The sequence below is a fragment of the Mus caroli genome, unplaced genomic scaffold (assembly GCF_978045245.1).
Source record: "Mus caroli unplaced genomic scaffold, Mus_caroli_1 scaffold_10, whole genome shotgun sequence".
NCBI lineage: Eukaryota > Metazoa > Chordata > Mammalia > Rodentia > Muridae > Mus > Mus caroli.
This window is the reverse complement of record NW_028227265.1, coordinates 204,308-226,624: the sequence shown is the minus strand read 5'-3', so window position 1 is coordinate 226,624 and position 22,317 is coordinate 204,308. Positions and strand designations below refer to the sequence as shown.

General features: G+C 38.2%; 1 protein-coding gene across 2 annotated transcripts in view; it reads left to right on the top strand.

The window, feature by feature from the left end:
• LOC110287755 (coiled-coil domain-containing protein 7A) overlaps positions 1 to 22,317 on the top strand; it is an 84,139-nt gene that overhangs the window by 11,382 nt on the left and 50,440 nt on the right. For both annotated transcript variants that reach the window (XM_085844254.1, XM_085844253.1), the window contains exons 5-8: positions 754 to 837; positions 13,783 to 13,803; positions 14,052 to 14,084; positions 14,739 to 14,887. In XM_085844254.1, the coding sequence (XP_085700380.1) occupies positions 754 to 837; positions 13,783 to 13,803; positions 14,052 to 14,084; positions 14,739 to 14,887 (287 nt within the window). The remainder of the gene's footprint in view (positions 1 to 753; positions 838 to 13,782; positions 13,804 to 14,051; positions 14,085 to 14,738; positions 14,888 to 22,317) is intronic.

Genomic DNA, 22,317 nt, shown 5'->3' with positions numbered 1-22,317 from the left:
TCTGGCCTGAAACTGGAAATCTCCTGCTCAATCTTCCAAGGGCTGGAATAATACATATGTCTCATCAGGTTTGTTCCTATGAATATATTAATGATTATTCTTCAGTGGACACCTTCTTCTGTGAGAATCTTAACTGGAAATAAGTATGTAAGATTGACTTGACATGGGTTCATTTTCTGATATTTTTTCTACCAGAAGTTATTTAATCATTGCTCTGTATTGATGATTGGCTACTGTTAGATAATACTGAATGTCTACAGATTTTGGCAAGCATATATACAGTCAAAAGTTGTAGTTCACATTCTTTTCTATTTTTGTGATGCTGGAACTGGAACCTACATCCTTGGGTTTGCTGGACAACTGCTCTACCACTGAGCTTCATCCATAGTCATACATTACCATTCTAACAGGTGCAATTCTATACACTATAACACAGTAGTTCTTTTCTTTAGACCATCCTGAAAGCAGTAGTGTAATGTTGGGCTGCTAGAGTCTCTGCAGTTGTATAGATGAAAATAGGAAAACATATTGTGTCATCACTCTCAGGATATAGTTCCTTCCACATTTCATTTCTAGGAGGGTTTCCTGGGATAACATTTGAAACGTGGCTTTTTGCCACCCAAGTTTAAAGCAGCAGAAATTACACAAAACCAAAATATTTTCCAAATACAGTTAATTAGAAAAATAAATAAGTGGATATACAAGTGGTCTCTAAAATTGAAAGTAACTCTGTTTTGCGGTCCTTTTTGGAAGGTTGGTGATGATGTGAGTTCATTCTTGTTGTGCTGTTCACAATTTGCTGCTCAGCTGGAGGAAGCAGTTAAGGAAGAATATAATGTATGTATTCAATGTTGTGTCCAGTGTAAACTATGAGAGTTTGTATTGCTTGTAGAAACTGTGATGTGATATCCAGTAAGCAGTATTATCCTAGAATCAATCCTTTGGGGAATTTCAAAAGTTATTACAAAACAGTTTTTTTTAATATTTTTATTCTCAATGTAGACATTTATGTCTCTGGACTTTTCTTTAAATACATTATCAATAGAGTACTTTCAAATATGACCTCTATATTTTATTTTCATCTTTAAAATAAGTCTGTATTATCAGAATCATTTTATGATTAATGTTCTTTTAGAAATAGGAAGTTTTTTTTAGAAGAATCATCATAGCACTGATTCCCAGGATGAAAAAATATTAGCACAGTTATACTTGACTTTTTGCTTTTCTTATCATATGTTATCATATATATAATACATATACATACACACACATATATACATATACATATATATAATTTTTCCAAAATGAAATAATGAAAGATAACTCAGTGGTTAAGAGTATTTGTTGCTCTTACAGAAGACTCATATTTGGTCCCTCACACTCATGTGTAACTCTAGTGACAGGAGCTTCTGCACACTCTCTTGGCCTCTGCCAGGACACATGTAATGCATATGCACAAACATGCAGACAAGAAAACCACAGAAAATAAAAAAAAGAAAATTTTTAAAATTTTAAATGAAATCACATCTTGCTCATTTCCAAATATATTTTGTTTTAAACTATACCATGGTCGTTATATTTACAAGACACTTTGGGCTGATTAAAGCTTGTTATTGTATAATATTTTTCTTGAGTGACCTGAAAAATAGACTCGTGTTTAGATGTGAGGTTCAACATTTAATGTGTGTTCTATATACACTATATAGTTAATAACACATAATATCTTTTACTTTATATTCTGTGATATATACATATGTCCAACTTCATTTGTCGTGTTGTTTAACTGACATCATTTATTGTAGGCTTAGATTTTTCAAAACCTCCTTTATTTAGGGTTCTTAAATGCTTTAACCTCCCATCTAGCCCACTGAACAAAGTTAGGGGAAAAAGGTTATTAGGGAAAGGGGTTGTGGACCTGTTTAGAAGTAGTTCCTTGGAGAAATTCCACTCTTCTTTGTCAGATACCAGCAGTCTAGTCCAATAGCAAACACTACACCAGAATCAGTAGCAACAGCACAATCCAGCAAAAACAGCAAAGCCCCACAGAAGTGGCCAGAATCAGTCAGAACACCAAAAATTGTTTGGTGCATTTCTCACTACAAATTCAAGACCAGAAAAGACCAGCAAAGACAAGTAAAGCATTGATTGGGAAGCAAGAACATCCTCTCACTGTGGGGTTCTGTTTATATTCTTTCTAAACATCACATGTCCTCTTGAGTGTCTGTTTTCAGCAAAACCTCACATGCTCTCTCAGAAGGCAGCTTCCAAAAAACCATCATGTGACACAACTGAGTTTTTAAAGAAACCACTAAATTCCATTTCAATTTGTCTTTGCCTTTTCCCCATCTTCCCTTTCCTCCTCTGGTCATCTGTTTCATAATTACTTGTGACTCTTTTGTCTCAATGACTGATTCTTCTATTTTGTGCTGCTGCTTTGTGTGTTACTTTATCTGATACAAGTGTTCTTAATACTTTTTGTTTATATTTTCCAATGAAATATTTACCCTTTTAAATACTTCTAACATTTTATGATCATTTCTAATTGAAGAAAAATATTTCAAAACTTAAAGTTTTCAGTAAGATTCAAACAATATTTTACCATATGAAGATGGAACTGTAGACCTGTAAAACAAGTAGAGAACCCAGAAGATGAAGACAGTGCTTCATTGGTAAAGTGCCTGCCTGTTGCATAAGGATGAGGATCTGAGGTAGATCCCCAACATCTATATAAAATCTGGTTGGTTCACATCTGCAAGCCTAACACTGGGATGAGGGATGGAGATGGATGGATCCATGGAGCTTGCTGGTCAGCCAATCTAGTCAATTGGTAAGCTCCAGAGTCATCAAAATACAAATCATAATGGCAAGGAAATACAAGACAAGTAGGAAAGACTGGTTAACTAAAATATATTAAAATTAAAGCATGAGTCTAATGGTTTTTTTAATTCACAAAGAGATAAGGGCAAGAAAAATCATAAAAGCAAAACATTTGGTTGATATAGAGCTGATAGGAGATTATCATGGTTATTATGGATCTGTATCAATAACTGAAAGAGGTAAATTTGACATAAAAAGGTGAGAAGAAAAAACACAAACAGCTCATAAATATATCAAAATACATTGTATCATTTTAGTAGATTTTAGAAACGTGGGAATGTCACTAAGCCATGTCACATTACTAGATAAGGATAATGTGCTGATTGCTGAGAACCAACATTTTTATAAAACCCTCCAACTGATTGCACATTTACTTCTGGTATTACCCTGTATCTCTATTATTTTGCAAACATTCCTGTTGAAAAACCTTAATGTTTACAAACACTGTGCTTATCCAGATCATTACTTTAAGAAAGTCATTTTTGATAATGCAACTTTAAACAAAGGGTACTTTGAATGAAAATTATCCCTATAGATTATACTTGGTTCCCAATTAGTGCAACTATTTGGGAGAGAATAGGATGTGTGCCTTTGTTGGAGAAAGTTTGTTATGGTAATTTGGAAGCTTTGAGGTTCATAAGAATCCTACCATTACCAGTTTGCTTTCTCTGCCACCTGCTTTTGAATCAAGACATGGGCTCCCAGCGTTCTTCCTGGACAGCTTTGCTCCATCCTCACAGAATCTAACTCTCTGAAATTCTAAGGCCTTTTTCATTCTAATTGGATGATAATTCTAAAACTATAGTTACACTATGTTCATTCTACAGGTGTCTATTTACTTTTTAATGCTATTCTTTTATGTCCTAAAACTTTCTTTTTTGCATTTTCATAAGTATGCTTTTTTTTCCAACTTTTTATTAGGTATTTTCTTCATTTACAATTCAAATACTATCCCAAATGTCCCCTATACCCTCCCCCAACCTGATTCCCTACCCACCCACTCCCACATCTTGGCCCTGGTGTTCCCCTGTACTGGGGCATATAAAGTTTAAAAGACCAAGGGGCCTCTCTTCCCAGTGATGGTCAACTAGGCCATCTTCTGCTACATATGCAGCTAGAGACATGAGCTTTGTGGGTACTGATTAGTTCATATGTTGTTCCACCTATAGGGTTGCAGACCCTTTCAGCTAGCTTGGGTACTATCTCTAGCTCCTCCATTGTGGGCCCTGTGTTCCATCCAATAGCTGACTGTGAGCATCCACTTCTGTGTTTGCCAGGTACTGGTATAGCTTCACAAGAGATAGCTATATCAGGGTCCTTTCAGCAAAATCTTGTTGGCATATGCAAAGTGTCAGCATTTGGTGGCTGATTATAGGACAGAGTCCAGGGTGTATGCTGTAGTCTCTGGATGGTGGATCCTATCATCTCAGCTCCAAACTTTGTCTCTCTTCCCTGGGTGTTTTGTTCCCAATTCTAAGAAGGAGCGAAGTATCCACACTTTGGTCTTCATTCTTCTTGAGTTTCAAGTGCTTTGCAAATTGTATCTTGGGTATTCTAAGTTTCTGGGCTAATATCCACTTATCAGTGGTACATATCATGTGAGTTCTTTTGTGATTGGGTTACCTCACTCAGGATGATGCCCTCCAGGTCCATCCATTTACCTAGGAATTTCATAAATTCATTGCTATTAATAGCTGAGTAGTACTCCATTGTGTAAATGTACCACGTTTTCTGTATCCATTCCTCTGTTGAGAGGCATGTGGGTTCTTTCCAACTTCTGGCTATTATAAATAAGGCTGCTATGAACAAAGTGGAGCAAGTGTTCTTAGCAGTTGGAAAATCTTCTGGGTATATGCCCAAGAGAGGTATTGTTGGATCCTCTGGTAGTACTATGTCCAATTTTATGAGTAACCGCCAGACTGATTTCCAGAGTGGTTGTACAAGCTGGCAATCCTACCAACAATGGAGGAGTGTTCCTCTTTCTCCACATCCTCGCCAGCATCTGCTGTCACCTGAATTTTTTATCTTAGCCAATGTGACTGGTGTGAGGTGGAATCTCAGGATTGTTTTGATTTGCATTTCCCTAATGATTAAGGATGTAGAAAATTTTTTCAGGTGCTTCTCAGCCATTCGATATTCCTCAGTTGAGAATTCTTTGTTTAGCTCTGTGCCCCATTTTTTTAATGGGGTTATTTGATCTTCTGGAGTCCACCTACTTTAGTTCTTTATATATATATTGGATATTAGTCCCAAATCTGATTTAGGATTGGTAAAGATTCTTTCCCAGTCTGTTGGTGGCCTTTTTGTGTTGTTGACCATGTCTTTTGCCTTACAGAAGCTTTGCAATTTTATGAGATCCCATTTGTCAGTTCTCGATTTTACAGCACAAGCCATTGCTGTTCTTTTCCCTTGCCCATATCTTCCAGGCTTTTCCCCCTTGCTCCTCTGTAAGTTTCAGTGTCTCTGGTTTTATGTGGAGTTCCTTGATCCACTTAGATTTGACCTTAGTACAAGGAGATAAGAATGGATCAATTCAAATTCTTCTACAGGATGACCACCACCATTTGTTGAAAATGCTGTCTTTTTTCCACTGGATGGTTTTAGCTCCCTTGTCAAAGATCAAGTGATCATAGGTGTGTGGGTTCATTTCTGGGTCTTCAATCCTATTCCATTGGTCTACTTGTCTGTCGCTATACCAGTACCATGAAGTTTTTATCAAAATTGCTCCGTAGTACAGCTTTAGGTCAGGCATGGTGATTCCACCAGAGTTTCTTTTATCATTGAGAAGAGTTTTTGCTATCCTAGGTTTATTGTTATTCTAGATGAATTTGCAAATTGCCCTTTCTATTTCCTTGAAGAATTGAGTTGGAATTTTGATGGGGATTGCATTGAATCTGTAGATTGCTTTTGGCAAGATGGTCATTTTTACTATATTGGTCCTGCCAATCCATTAGCATGGGAGATGTTTTCATCTTCTGAGATCTTCTTTGATTTCTTTCTTCAGAGACTTGAGTTCTTATCATACAGATCTTTCACTTTCTTAGTTAGAATCACACCAAGGTATTTTATATTATTTGTGACTATTATGAAAAGTGTTGTTTCCTTAATTTCTTTCTCAGCCTGTTTATCCTTTATGTAGAGAAAGGCCATTGACGTGTTTGAGTTAATTTTATATCCAGCTACTGCGCTGAAGCTGTTTATCAGGTTTAGGAGTTCTTTGGTGGAATTTTTAGGGTCACTTATATGTACTATCATATCATCTGCAAAAAGTGATGTTTTGACTTCTTCCATTCCAATTTGTATCCCCTTGATCTCCTTTTGTTGTTGAATTGCTCTGGCTAGGACTTCAAGTACTATATTGAATAGGTAGGGAGAAAGTGGGCAACTCCCTGATTTTACTGAGATTGCTTTGAGTTTCTCTCCATTTAGTTTGATGTTGGCTACTGGTTTTCTGTATATTGTTTTTATTATGTTTAGGTATGGGCCTTGAATTCCTGATCTTTCCGAGACTTTTATCATGAAGGGTTGTTGGATTTTGTCAAATGCTTTCTCAGCATCTAATGAGATGATCATGTGGTTTTTGTCTTTGAGTTTGTTTATATAGTGGATTAATGTGATGGATTTCCATATATTAAACCATCCCTGCATCCCTGGAATGGAGCCTACTTGATCATGATGGATGATTGTTTTGATATGTTCTTGGATTCAGTTAGTGAGAATTTTATTGAGTATTTTTGCATCGATATTCATAAGGGAAATTGGTCTGAAATTCTCTATCTTTGTTGGGTCTTTATGTAGTTTAGGTATCAGAGTAATTGTGGCTTCATAATATGAATTGGGTAGAGTACCTTCTGTTTCTATTTTGTGGAATAGTTTGTGCAGAACTGGAATTAGATCTTGTTTGGAGGTCTAGTAGAACTCTGCACTAAACCCATCTGGTCCTGGGCTTTTTTTGGTTGGGAGACTATTAATGACTGCTTCTATTTCTTTAGGGGATATAGGACTGTTTAGGTCATTAACCTAATCCTGATTTAACTTTGGTACCTGGTATCTGTCTAGAAATTCATCCATTTCGTCCAGGGTTTCCAGTTTTTTGAGTATAGCCTTTTGTAGAAGGATCTGATGGTGTTTTGGATTTCTTCAGGATCTGTTGTTATGTCTCCCCTTTCATTTCTGATTTTAATTAGGATACTGTCCCTGTGCCCTCTAGTTAGTCTGGCTAAGGGTTTATTTATCTTATTGATTTTCTCAAAGAACCAGCTCCTTGTTTGGTTGATTCTTTGAATAGTTCTTTTCCTTTCCACTTGGTTAATTTCCCCCCTGAATTTGATTATTTCCTGCAGTCTACTCCTCTTGGGTGAATTTGCTTCCTTTTGTTAGAGCTTTTGGGTGTTCTGTCAAGCTGCTAGTGTATGCTTTCTCTAGTTTCTTTTTGGAGGCACTCAGAGCTATGAGTTTTCCTCTTAGGAATGCTTTCATTGTGTCCCATAGGTTTGGGTATGTTGTGGCTTCATTTTCATTAAACTTTAAAAAGTCTTTAACTTCTTTTTTTATTTCTTCCTTGACCAAGGTATCATTGAGGAGAGTGTTGTTCAGTTTCAGGACTCCTCAGAAACCAGCTTTCTCTGTGATCCTTTAATTGTGGCCTCCTGTGAGCCTGAGAATCTGGGTATGTCAGAGTTCCTGGCAGTTAAGCTCCTCTGAGACCCTGAAATACTGGTGTGACCTAGCTCCTGTTATCCTGGGATGCTGTTGTCCTAAGAACCTGGGTGTGTTACAGTGCCTGGAAATGGTGTCTCCTTTGAAGACCATGTCTATGTGTGGTCTGTTTGAAACCAAGGTAAACCAGAACTGATCAAAAGAAACCTGAGCCTCTGGTCAGGAAGGGCTCCCGTGTCCTTGTTCCTGATGTCACAGGTCTGTCACAATTAGATTGGAACTGATGTTGTGTTCCATTCACCAGTGATCCCAAGATCATGTGGAGAGTCCTCTAGGGACCGAGGAGGTGTCTGCTGACTCTGTGCCCAAAGTCATCCTAAAACTTTCAATTAGTAACAACATAGATTTTGAAAGAAAGGTCTTAATGTTTTTAAATCATATTTTGAAATGCATATGTGTGTGTGTGTATGTAAAATACATAAATTGAATTCAAAGATAATTGTTGAAAATTTTTTAAATGATTAATGAAAGTCTTTAAAATGAAGGAGTGTTATGGGATAATATATTAAGTTTTTCAACTTAAAAAATGTTTTTTCTTTTCTATTTTTGGTGGGTGAGTGGGACAAAAGAAATGGAGAGTAGGCCTGGAACTGATGGTAAGCAGGTGTAATGGGGTATATTATATGAAATTCCCAAATAATTAATAAAAATATTATCTTGGGGAAAATAATTACTAATATTGGTTAAAATTCAGATAACTATTAAAGTAACCACTTCTGAGCAGAAAAGTGGGGGAGGTTTACCATATTTACTGAAGGGGCCTATTCATCCCATTTTGTCTCCACTCAGGAATTAGGCCATAAGCCATCTGTTCCAGCAGCAGTCCCCAAAGTCCAGGAGCAAGACAATAAAATTCCCCACCTGAGGAAGAGCCTGATAATAGCCACATGAATGGGAGATATTTTATCTCAGAATAGACTATCTATCCTAGACAGCATGTTCTGTGGTTAATTATTCATGAAGCAGAAAGGCAGCCCATCTTGGGCATCTTGGCACCACCCATCATTTTAGATTACCTAATCCTAATAATGTAATAATAAAATGTTTACCTATCTTAAGTCTAAGTCACTTTGCTTTTGGATGACCTGCCTTTCTGAGTTGTTCTTAGGCTAGAAGCTGCTGTCTCAGGCATTTAGCACCTCATAGTAAAACAGCCTTTGTTCTATCTCTGCAGGTACTGCACAGCTCTAACTCCCAGACTGCTAGTTGAAGTCTCAGAAAGATAAAAGAGGAGGGAAGCCTGTCTCTGTATTTTGTCCTTAGCACTTATACTTCTCTCAGAGTGCATGATCACATGGCAAAAAGTTTACCACAAGTTTGCACATAAATTCAGGTCATAAATTGGACAACAGAGAATATGTACATGTGTATCCACTAAGAGTAATTACCTAGCTAAGCATTCATCGTCTGTCACTAGCTCTACAGGTTTATGGAGAGTTAAAGACCATAACTAAGTTATCCCTGAAGTTTTGTATAGATAAACCCAGTCCATATCTTATCTTCTGTCCTTCCACCTGTAGTAAGCCCTTACTTCCCTTTTTATGACCTTTGGTTAATGGTCTTACAACTTCTTGAAATATGTTCTAAGTTTTAGATGCCTGTTAGCTGTCTCAGAAGCAATTAACTCATGACACTTGAAGACTCACAGAGTTGCCATCACAGTTTGACAGAAATAATTTAATAGTAGTCTTATTATTTAAAACAGGCCTCAGTGTCTTTGCATGGGTCACCATTTTGAAGTGGTGGTGATCCCTGAATGCTGGTTGTTTCTGTAGAATAAATGCTCTATTGTTCTTACATGGTATTTGAATATGGGGTCCTCCTTCAGCAATTCTTAAACCTTAACAATACAATGCTGTGAGTCCTCCACCTCAGAGTAACTCAAAGCATTTCATCACTGTGACAGGAAAGCTGGATGCTTCCACATGCCCCAGACAACCCATTTGCATCTTTTACCCTCAAAGTCTTCTTTTTATATTCAGTGCTTTGCCACCACTATTTCTTTAAAGAGGCAGAGATGAAAGTTAAATGAAGTATAATGTACAAGAACTCTGATTCCTTTTTCCCCTTTCTTTGTTTTTCCTCTTTTAGTGAAAATAGATTATTTTCTTATACAATTATCCTGATTACAGTTTATGCAGTCTCTACTCATCCCAGTTTCTCCCCATTTCCCATTCCCTATAGATGCACTCCCTTTCTGTTTCTCATTTCTAAGAGATAACATCAGAACATATAAATTAAATTAAATTAAATTAAACCCATCACATTGAAGTTGAACAAGGTAAATCAACAGAAGGAAAAGCATCAGAGAGAAGGCACAAAAATCAGAGAGCCACTTGTTCACATACTCAGGAGTCATAATAAACAGAAAGCTATGGTATATATGCAGCAGACCTGGTGGAATCCTGTGTAGGCCCTGTGCCTGCTGCTTCCATCTATGTGAATTCATATGACCCTTGCCTATTGATTCAGAGGGCCTTGTTCTCCTGGTATTCTCTAACCCCTCTGGATCTTACACTCTTTACACCTCTTCTTCTGTGGGGTTCCCTGAGCCCTGAGGGGAGGGATTTAATGAAAACACCATATTTAAAACTTGTCACTGCAATTTAAAAACAACTAAGACAGAAGTTGGTATCGGGGAGTATATGGTATTTTGAGGGAAAGTGGAAAATTTATTGGACTTTGGACTCAGAACACAGTTGAATGCTGAAAGTGGAGTTTAATGGGCAAAGTAGAAGCTTGGAAGACTGAGATCCACACAGACTGTGGTAGCCCTGCTCAAGTGGTTTCAGAGAGAAACAATCTTAGCCACTGGATTAGAGACCATTCCTGTGAAATTTTAGCAAAGAATGAGGCTGTTTTCTGCCCATGTGCTGAGAATTTCTCTGAGGCTATGTTAAAATTCTCTAATGGAGGAGTTTTCAAGACACCCTACTATTGAATCTGCCCCATGCTAACTAGTAATCCCTCTGATGCAGGTATAAAAGAAAAGGAGCAAATAGGGCAGAAAACAATACAAAATGTAAAGTTTTAAGAAAAAAATGCACCAGAAAATTTAACTTGGGAGTCAAGGTCTCTACTGAAAGAGATAAGGAGATTGAAAATAGGCCTGAGGAGCTTTCTGGGCAAGACCCTACCTAGCTAAACTTCTTTGCTGCAGTGAAAGAAAAAAAAGTTTAAGACCTTTTCTGCTCCTAAAAAGCAGCAGACATAAGCTGCTGCAAATGTGACTCAAGGTACCAGACTCAATCTGAACTTGACAGCATCACCCACTGTTGTTCTGGCTTTAGAGTCATGAAGAATGCATGAGTAAATTTGTGTAGAATCTTACTCCATGGTTAAGGAAAGCTGCTGAAGCTGAAGCTGTATGATATGAAAGGGCAGTCCTTGTATAGGGGCCATGAAAGGGCAAGAGGCTTCAAGAGTCTACTTTATGAATGAAAGTGAAGCCTGGATTGTGGTGGAGACCCCAAGATGTTAAAGGTGTCGGAGCCCTGGGCTGTCTGCCAAGGAGAGCTATAGTGTGGATTGGAACATCACAAGAGAGAGACATATATCTTGGAGGAAGCAGAGCTGTAATTCTGGAACTAGCTAAGCCCACTGATCTCAGACACAGCTCAGCTATAGGATTCGGACTGTGCCAGCCTTGTTTCTGTCTTGCTTTGATCGAGTGTTTCCTCACTGTGACTAGATTCCTTCCTTGTGGAATGGTAATGTATATTTTGCTCCATTGTATGTTGAAAGTATTTTGATTTTACAATTAAGTGATTGCCTTTAGTCTCACAACAGATTCTGAGCTTTTTTTTTTTTTTAGATATTTTCTTTATTTACATTTCAAATGATATCCCCTTTCCTGGTTTCCCCTCAAAAAGCCCCCTATCCCTTCCCCCCCTCCCCCTTGCTCACCAACCCACCCACTCCCACTTCCTGGCCCTGGCATTCCCCTACACTGGGACATAGAGCCTTCATAGGACCAAGGGTCTCTTCTCACATTGATGAATGACTAGGCCATCCTCTGCTACATATGCAGCTGGAGCCATGAGTCCCACCATGTGCACTTTTTGGTTGGTGATTTAGTACCTGGGACCTCACAGGGAGGGGGGGGGTACTGGTTAGTTCATATTGTTGTTCTTCCTAAGGGCTGCAAACCCCCTCAGCTCCTTGGGTCCTTTCTCTAGCTCCTTCATTGGGGACCCTTTGCTCAGTCCAATGGTTGGCTATGAGCATTCACATCTGTATTTGTCAGGCACTGGCAGAAACTCTCAGGAGACAGCCACATCAGGCTCCCTTCAGCAAACACTTGTTGGCATCCACAATAGTGTATGGGCTTGGTGACTGTACATTGGATGGATCCCTAGGTGGGGCAGTCTCTGGATGGTCATTCCCTCAGTATCTGCTCCACACTTTCTCTCTGTAACTCCTTCCATGGGTACTTTTTTCCCCATTCTAAGAAGGATCGAAACATCCACACTTTGGTCTTCCTTCTTGAGTTTCATGTAGTTTGTGAATTGTATCTTGGGCATTCCAAGCTTCTGGGCTAATATTCACTTATCAGTGAGTGCATATCATGTGTGTTCTTTTGTGATTGGGTTACCTCACTCAGGATAATATTCCCCAGATCCATCCATTTGCCTAGGAATTGCATAAATTCATTGTTTTTAATAGCTGAGTAGTACTCCACTGTGTAAATGTACCACATTTTCTGTATCCATTTCTCCGCTCACAATAGATTCTGAATGGTGATCTTTCAATCAGTGTTGAGATTGAAAAATTAATGCACATTGCATTATGGTATGGTCACACATCTTTGAGGGTCATGGAGTAAATTTTGATGGTTTGAATAAAAGTTGCTCCCATAGAGGCCATGATTAAAAAGTTGGTTCCCAATTGGTGGAACTGTTTGGGAGGTATGGCCCATTGGAGAAAATATGTCACAGGGGTGGCTTTGAAACTTAAAAAATTCAGGACATTCCTAGTGTGCTTTCTCTTCGTGTTGCTTTCAGATTAAGATGTGAGCTCTAGAGCTGTTCCTGACATAATGCCTTTGTTCCATTATCATGGACTCTAACCCTTTCTTTGATAAATTGCCTTCTTCATGATGTTTTGTCATAAAATGTGAGAGTAATTAGGATAAACATTCAATCCTCTCTTCAAGAAGCATACAATTGCTTTAAGCCCCAGCTCCATTAAAAACAATTCAGCTCAACTCAGACTTCAGCATGAAAAGCTTAAATTACCAGCTAATTGTTGGCCCCACTAATTATCTGATTTAGTAGCCTAGGGAAGGAAGAAGTAAAAATATCTTTTTGCAAACGGTACAATCTTATATATAAACGACCCTATACATTCCACCAAAAAACCTCCACTCGTAAATAGAAACCTCTAGTCAGTAAAATCAATGGACATAAAATTTAGACACAAAAATCAGTAGCCTTATTGTATACAATTGACAAACAAGCTTAGAAAAAAACAGGAAAACAATATTTACAATGACCTCAAAAAAAAATAAACTGTCTTGGAATAAATCATGAAATTTTTATACTAACAGAACAGAGAAAGTTATAAATCAAGCATTTTTCAAATACTCTTCTGGGAACATCAAGTAGGCAGATTATGACATGGTGGGGAAATCTCTACTGTAGCTCTCAGAAGCTAACTGATATATTCTTAGCCTTTTAGTGGATGGAATTTATGGATCTTGTCTGTATATTGCAAACTGTTTGATCTAATAATCACAAAAATATTGGGTCACACAGAGGTCAATAATAAATGGCTATTTGGAGGCTGAGATAGCCCAAGGTGGTTTTCCTCTGAAATTGTACATCTCCCCTATTTTTTGTGTTTGAATCAGCTAATTGCCGCTTGTAGAACATACAGCAAAGGCTCGGCTCTCTTTTGGAAACTTTTAATATTTTATGAACAATATATTAGATATTAATAATTTAGGAGTTTTCCAAAATAGTCCTATGGAGTGCAAAGCTATTTTTTTATTCTAGATGTAGTTGCATATTCAAAATGGACTAAACATCATAACCACAAAGTTATTATAACTTTGAAACTACAGATTTATATTTGCTTTAGTAATATAAATCATAGTAATTTTAGCAAATTTATCATTGATAATTATAAATGTTTCATGATACTTATTTTATCTTTAAATATACTTTCTAAAACTTTGTTTTCCAGATTTTGGAGTCTCTTTTCAAGGTATGTTTTTCATTGCAGCTTAAAGTAACTAAAATTAAAGAATGCATATTAAGCAAAGATAATCTAGGTCTTGAAATTACAATATTCCCTGATTGCTGCTAGATATTTTTAAGTTTATCTTGCAGTTGTATGTTACACTACCCCCTTCTGAGCCCTGTGATGATGTGTGTGAGTCAGGAATGGTGCTTGGTAGATACAGGGCACAGACACATATGTATTAACTTTCTCCTCATTTTTTTTTCATGAAGTGGTTTCAGCAGCAAGTCAACCAAATAGAGGAGGTAAAATATAACTTCTTAACTGTTAATTACATTAGTAAGTATTGACCCACTTGAAATCAGTTTGAAGTATGTATAAATCAAATGTTTCAATAACCATTGATTGTAAAGTAATATTTTGATTTAGGTTGAAAAATAATCAGTTCGTAGCAAAATGTTTATCAGTAATTTGCAAATGAGTTTTCGGTATGAGTCCAGTAAAGAACAAATTTACTGAATCATTTTTTTTCTCCTAAGGAATAATGTAAATTTCACTCACTTTCTTTTTCTAATTTACATAAAAGTAGTGAGAATTTATCAACTTAAAATTTCTCCTATATTTAAAAATTATCCATAATATAGGCAGACATAAAATTTTATTGATTTTTTTCCAAATTTTATACTGTTCTTTAATGATTTTCTTTGTATTTTCAAATACTTTAAAAATTAGACTGAGAATAACACGTCTATGTCTTCAAGGACATTCAATTCTGCTTTGGGAGAGAATATATGTATTCCTTTAAGCATGAAAGAATAGTTTCCAAGGAAGCTTCAGGGATTATTCAGAATTTTTCTGATTTAATAAACTTATTCTAATTGATAAAGAAAATAATGAAATGCTCTTAAGACATGAGATCAAAATGGGTATTTAGTAACTGGATAATTTTGTTACTTTAGATAAGTAAAGATAATTTACAAAAAGATCGTCCATCAGATGTTAAATTCGTCAAAAAGAGCATTACACAAATTGCAAGACTCATGCATAAAATTGAACATATTAGAGGTCGCCTAAAAGAGCGTAATTTGTCCACACAGTCTAAAAAAACGTAAGTGAATTATAAAAATTAATTGAATTAAAATCAGATGTAAGCTAAGTCAATGTTATTCTTTTACAAAGAACTTCTTATGATATCTGAATGCTTAGTTACTTTGTTCTGATTTAAAGCTTTCATAGTCTGAGATGGTGTTATTTGGAGCAGTGGACATTAGTCACATGTGGTTATTCAAATTCAATTTAGTAAAACAAATTGGCTTCTGGGTCATATTAAACACATTTTAAGTACTCAATAGCCATACATAGTTATTATTTAAAACTTCTGTTGAGTAATCCTATATTTAAAACATCTAGATTGTAATCATGTTTCTGAATGCTTCTGAAATAAATTTTAACCAAAATAGAACTACATCACATCCCAATTTCCTCCCTCCAGCCCATCCCAGCAGTCCTCCCATTCCCCCCTCAAGTTAATAGCCTCTTTTCCTTTATTATTGTTACATACATACATATGTGTATATATAAGTATGCACAAATACATAATTACAGGCTGAGTTTGTTTTTGTTGTTTGTCTATACATAGTTTCAGGGCTGACCGTTTCTTACAAGAGCTAACAAAGGGGGTTCATCTCTTCTCCAAGCAGTCAATAATTATAATTCTTTGTCTAGGTGTGGGAACCTGCAAAAATTTCTACCTTCCACATTAGTTTGTCCATTGTTACGCCATTGTTCTCCAATCTTGTTTATGCGGCCATTTCTAGAATACACTATGAACTTCCAAGAATTATGACTCTTGCAATCTTTCCACCCCCTTTTCTGAGATGTTCTTTGAGAAAATGATGCAAGAACTGTGATGTAGATGTGTCTGTTGGAGCTAGACTCCACATGATCTGTTGATCTATGCATTTTGTCCACTTGTGGATTACTGTGATGGTTTCCATTTGCTATAAAAAGAGGCTTCTTTGATGAGAAGTGTAGTTATACTTATCTATAAGAATAAGGATAAGATTTAGAATGTTATTATATGATCTTGGTTCCGGGACCCCATCGAGTCTATTCTGCACGGGCCCCAGACATCCGGCCACTTTCCCAGCCAGAGGAAAGGGGTTCGCCCAGCCCGAGAGCACTTGGCCTGAGCATCAGCTGCAGACATCATGGTTACAGGACTCCTCCGAGAGTATTCTGCACGGGTGAGGGAGTAGAATACAGAAGCTAACAACTTCTGGGACAGACCAAAACAACTCAGCTTCGGGACAGGTCCTGTTTTGGGTCTTCGTCTTCGGCCAGGAGGGTGGTCCTAAGGCCAGATATCTGTGCACCTTTCCTGTAAGAGGAGAGCTTGCCTGCAGAGAGTGCTCTGACCACTGAAACTCAGAGGAGAGATCTAGTCTCCCAGGTCTTCTGATAGAGACTAACAGAATCACCTGAGGAACAAGCTCTAACCAGAGACAACTGTAACAACTAGCTCCAGAGATTACCGGATGGCGAAAGGCAAATGTAAGAATCCTACTAACAGAAACCAAGACCACTCACCATCAGCAGAACGCAGCACTCCCACCCCGCCTAGTCCTGGGCACCCCAACACAACCGAAAAGCTAGACCTGGATATAAAAGCATATCTCATGATGATGGTAGAGGACATTAAGAGGGGTTTAATTACTCACTCAAAGAAATACAGGAGAACACTGCTAAAGAGTTACAAGTCCTTAAAGAAAAACAGGAAAACACATCCAAACAAGTGATGGGATTGAATAAAACCATCCAAGACCTAAAAAGGGAAGTAGACACAATAAAGAAAACCCAAAGTGAGGCAACACTGGAGATAGAAACCCTAGGAAAGAAATCTGGAACCATAGATGCGAGCATTAGCAACAAAATACAAGAGATGGAAGAGAGAATCTCAGGTGCAGAAGATTCCATAGAGAACATTAGCACAACAATCAAAGAAAATACAAAACGCAAAAGGATCCTAACTCAAAACATCCAGGAAATACAGGACACAATGAGAAGACCAAACCTAAGATAATAGGAATTGATGAGAATGAAGATTTTCAACTTTAAAGGGCCAGCAAATATCTTCAACAAAATTATAGAAGAAAACTTCCCAAACCTAAAGAATGACATGCCCATGAACATACAAGAAGCCTACAGAACTAGAAATAGACTGGACCAGAAAAGAAATTCCTCCCGACATATAATAATCAGAACAACAAATGCACTAAATAAATATAGAATATTAAAAGCAGAAAGGGAGAAAGGTCAAGTAAAATATAAAGGCAGGCCTATCAGATTTACACCAGATTTTTCACCAGAGACTATGAAAGCCAGAAGAGCCTGGACAGATGTTATACAGACACTAAGAGAACACAAATGCCAGCCCAGGCTACTATACCCGGCAAAACTCTCAATTACCATAGAGGGAGAAACCAAAGTATTCCACAACAAAACCAAATCCACACATTATCTTTCCATGAATCCAGCCCTTCAAAAAGGATATTAACAGAAAAAAACAATACAAGGACAGAAATCATGCCGTAGAAAAAGCAAGAAAGTAACCCCTCAACAAACCAAAAAGAAGACAGCCACAAGAACAGAATGCCAACTCTAACAACAAAAATAAAAGGAAGCAACAATTACTTTTTCTTAATATCTCTTAATATCAATGGACTCAATTCCCCAATAAAAAGACATAGACTAACAGACTGGCTACACAAACAGGACACAACATTCTGCTGCTTACAGGAAACCCATCTCAGGAAAAAAAGACAGACACTACCTCAGAGAGAAAGGCTGGAAAACAATTTTCCAAGCAAATGGTCTGAAGAAACAAGCTGGTGTAGCCATTCTAATATCAAATAAAATCGACTTCCAACCCAAAGTTATCAAAAAAGACAAGGAGGGGCATTTCATACTCAGCAAAGGTAAAATCCTCCAACAGGAACTCTTAATTCTGAATATCTATGCTCCAAATACAAGGTCAGCCACATTCATTAAAGACACTTTAGTAAAGTTCAAAGCACACATTGCACCTCACACAATAATAGTGGGAGACTTCAACACACCACTTTCATCAATGGACAGATCATGGAAACAGAAACTAAACAGGGACACAGTGAAACTAACAGAAGTTATGAAAGAAATGGACTTAACAGATATCTACAGAACATTTTATCCTAAAACAAAAGGATATGCCTTCTTCTCAGCACCTCCCAGGACCTTCTCCAAAATTGACCATATAATTGGTCACAAAACAGGCCTCAACAGATACAAAAAAATTGAAATTGTCCCATGCATCCTATCAGACCACCATGGACTAAGGCTGATCTTCAATAACAACATAAATAATGGAAAGCCAATATTCACGTGGAAACTGAACAACATTCTTCTCAATGATACCTTGGTCAAGGAAGGAATAAAGAAAGAAATTAAAGACATTTTAGAGTTTAAGGAAGATAAAGCCACAACATACCCAAACCTATGGGACACAATGAAAGCATTTCTAAGAGGGAAACTCATAGCTCTGAGTGCCTCCTAAAGGAAACTGGAGAGAGCACACGAGCAGCTTGACAACACATCTAAAAGCTCTAGAAAAAAAGGAAGAAAATTCACCCAAGAGGAGTAGACTGCAGGAAATAATCAAACTGAGGGCTGAAATCAACCAAGTGGAAACAAGAAGAACTATTCAAAGAATTAACCAAACATGGAGTTGGTTCTTTGAGAAAATCAACAAGATAGATAAACCCTTAGCCAGACTCACTAGAGGGCACAGGGACAACATCCTAATTAACAAAATCTGAAATGAAAAGGGAGACATAACAACAGATCCTGAAGAAATCCAAAACACCATCAGATCCTTCTACAAAAGGCTATACTCGTGGCCGACATCCATTATCTCCTGTGTGGGATGCATGTTGGTCCGGAGCTCCGTAATTAATGTAATTACATCAAGATGGTAGTCTGTTCGTGATTCTTGGATGTACACCAAATCGGGAGTTGAGTGGGGGTTTCCCCACTAGGTTCTATCATTTGGAGGTCCCACCGAGATCTGCGTGACACCCAAGAACCCCGAAGGACCCCTTGGAGGTACGTTTGTTTGTGTGAGTCTTGTATGTTGTCTGTTGTCTAAGTGTCTAAGTGTGGCACCGCTGAATTTGTGTCTTGGTTTTTCAGTTCTGAGATTGTGGGTTTGAGTCCCACCTGTGTTACCAGTTCCGGTAGTCTGTATTCTGGCAGCTGCCACCGTGGACCGTAGGACCCTAGTGGCTGTGGGAGGACGACGGTCTATGGCCCCACAGGCTGCACCCCTGGAAGACGTTCCAAGGGAGACCCTGGAGGAAGTGCCCAGGGTGAGGGATAGTCAGAAAGGACTGGCTGTCCTCTGGCAGAGTGAGGGAGACCAGGTCCTCTCTCTGCCAGAGCGGGAGTGGATGTGGAATCCCACTCTGTCAGAAAGGGAGTCGATGTGGAATCCGACCCAGTCAGGAAGAGGTCAATGTGGAATCTCACCTGTCAGGAAGCAGAGTTTGGCTGGTTGAATAAGTCCAGGCGCAGAAGAGTGTGCTCAGATATACTGGTGTCTTTTTTCTCTGATGCTATCTTGTTTTTGTTTGTGTTTTTGTCATGAGACACAGACACTGTACATCGGAGGTAAAGTGGAATCCCTCCCTGCCTGTCTGTCTGTATGTCTGTGTGTCTGTCTGTCCTGTTCACTTGTGAGTCCTCTATTGGACCACCTTCTGATTCTGTTTTGGTTTTGGTTTGTCTGGTTTCAAGTCTGGTTTTGGTCCCAAGGAGTTGACTGATTATCTTGGTTTGGTTTTAGGCCGGTCTCAGGTTCAGGGGGCCTTCCCATGGAGAGAGGTCCATTTGAGTTCGTCGTGGTGCCAGTGAGCTTCTCTGGAAATTGCGTGGGTATAGTGAGGTAACTCAATCACAAAAGAACACATGTGGTATGCACTGAAAGATAAGTGGCCAGAAGCTCAGAATACCCAAAATACAATTCACAGACCATATGAAGCTGAAGAAGATGGAAGACCAAAATGTGGATGCTTCAGTCTTTCTTAGAAGAGGGAACAAAATTTTTAGAGGACATAATGGGTGGGAGGGACTTCAGAGGACGAGAAGACACGGAGGGGGTGGCCGGATCAGGTATGGGAGGAGATAGGGATGATGATCAGGAATTTGAACAGTGGTGTGTAGCAATGGAGGATTGGGAACTGGGGGTAACCACCAGCAAGTCCCAGATGTCAGGAAAGCAAGAGTCTTCCAGGACCCAACAGTCATGAGATTAGTTCAAATGCCAACAAAGGGGAGGAAGTTCCTGTAGAGTCCATATCTTAGCCATTCTGAATGGTGTGAGGTAGAATCTCATGGTTGTTTTAATTTGCATTTCCCTGATGACTAAGGATGTTGAATATTTCTTTAGGTGCTTCTCAGCCACTTGGTATTCCTCAGGTGAGAAATTTTTGTTAGTTATTTACCCCATTTTTAAATAGGGTTATTTGGTTCTCTGGATTCTAACTTGTTGAGTTCATTCTATATATTGGATATTAGCCCTCAATCGGATGGAGGATTGGTAAAGATCTTTTCCCAATCTGTTGGTTGCCAATTTGTCCTATTGACAGTGTCCTTTGCCTTCCAGAAGCTTTGAAATTTTATGAAGTCCCAATTGTCAATTCTTGATCTTAAAGCATAAACTATTGGTGTTTTGTTCAGGAAATTTTCCCCTGTGCCCATTTGCTCAAGACTCTTCTGCGCTTTCTTTCTTTCTTTCTTTCTTTTTTTTATGAGTGGTTTGGATTACTTTATTTTTTTTAATATTTTTTATTACGTATTTTCCTCAATTACATTTCCAATGTTATCCCAAAAGTCCCCCATACCCTCCCCACCACTCCCCTACCCACCCACTCCCACTTTTTGGCCCTGGCGTTCCCCTGTACTGGGGCATATAAAGTTTGCATGTCCAATGGGCTTCTCTTTCTAGTGATGGCCGACTAGGCCATCTTTTGATACATATGCATCTAGAGTCAAGAGCCCCGGGGTACTGGTTAGTTCATAATGTTGTTGCACCTACAGGGTTGCAGATCTCTAGCTCCTTGGATACTTTCTCTAGCTCCTCCATTGGGGGCCCTGTGATCCATCCAATAGCTGACTGTGAGCATCCACTTATGTGTTTGCTAGACCCCAGCCTAGTCTCACAAGAGACAGCTATATCAGGGTCCTTTCAGCAAACGCTTGCTAGTGTATGCAATGGTGTCATCATTTGGAGGTTAATTATGGGATGGATCCCTGGATATAGCAGTCTCTAGATGGTCCATCCTTTTGTCTCAGCTCCAGACTTTGTCTCTGTAACTCCTTCCATGGGTGATTGTTTCCCATTCTAAGAAGGGGCAAAGTGTCCACACTTTGGTCTTCGTTCTTCAGTTTTATGTGTTTTGCAAATTGTATCTTATATCTCACTATACTAAGTTTCTGGGCTAATATCCACTTACCAGTGAGTACATATCATTTGAGTTCTTTTGTGATTGTGTTACCTCACTCAGGATGATGCCCTCCAGGTCCAACCATTTGCCTAGGAATTTCATAAATTCATTCCTTTTAATAGCTGAGTAGTACTCCATTGTGTAAATGTACCACATTATTTGTATCCATTCCTCTGTTGAGGGGCATCTGGGTTCTTTCCAGCTTCTTGCTGTTATAAATAAGGCTGCTATGAACATAGTTCTTCCCCAGTTTCTATTCTATTAGTTTTAATGTATCTGGTTTACGAGAAGGTCCATGATCCACTTGGACTTGAGTTTTGTACAGGAGATAATAATAGGTCGATTTGCAGTTTTCTACATGCTAACTGCCAGTTCAGCCAGCACCATTTGTTGAAAGTTCTGTCTTTTTCCACTGAATGGTTTTAGCTCCTTTGTCAAAGATCAAGTAAACATAGATGTGTGGGCTCATTTCTGGGTCTTCAATTCTATTCCATTGATCTACTTGCCTGTCTCTGTACCAATAGCATGCAATTTTTATCACTATTGCTCTGTAATACAGCTTGATGTCAGGGATGGTGATTCTACCAGAAGTTCTTTTATTGTTGAGAATAGATTTTGCTATCCTGGGATTTTGATATTTCAAATGAATTTGCAAATTGCCATTTCTAACTTGGTGAAGAACTGAATTGGAATTTTGATGGAGATTGCATTGAATCTGTAGATTGCTTTTGGCAAGATAGCCATTTTAACTATATTAATCCTGCCAATCCATGAGCATGGGAGATCTTTCCATCTTCTGATATCTTTGATTTATTTATTCCAGGAATGGAAGTTCATGTCATACAGATGTTTCACTTGCTTGGTTAGAGTCACACCAAGGTATTTTATATTATTTGTCCCTATTGTAAAGGGTGCCATTTCCTTAATTCCTTTCTCAGCCTGGTCATCCTTTGAGTAGAAGAAGGCTACTGGTTTTTCGGTTTTGAATTTTTGGGTTTTG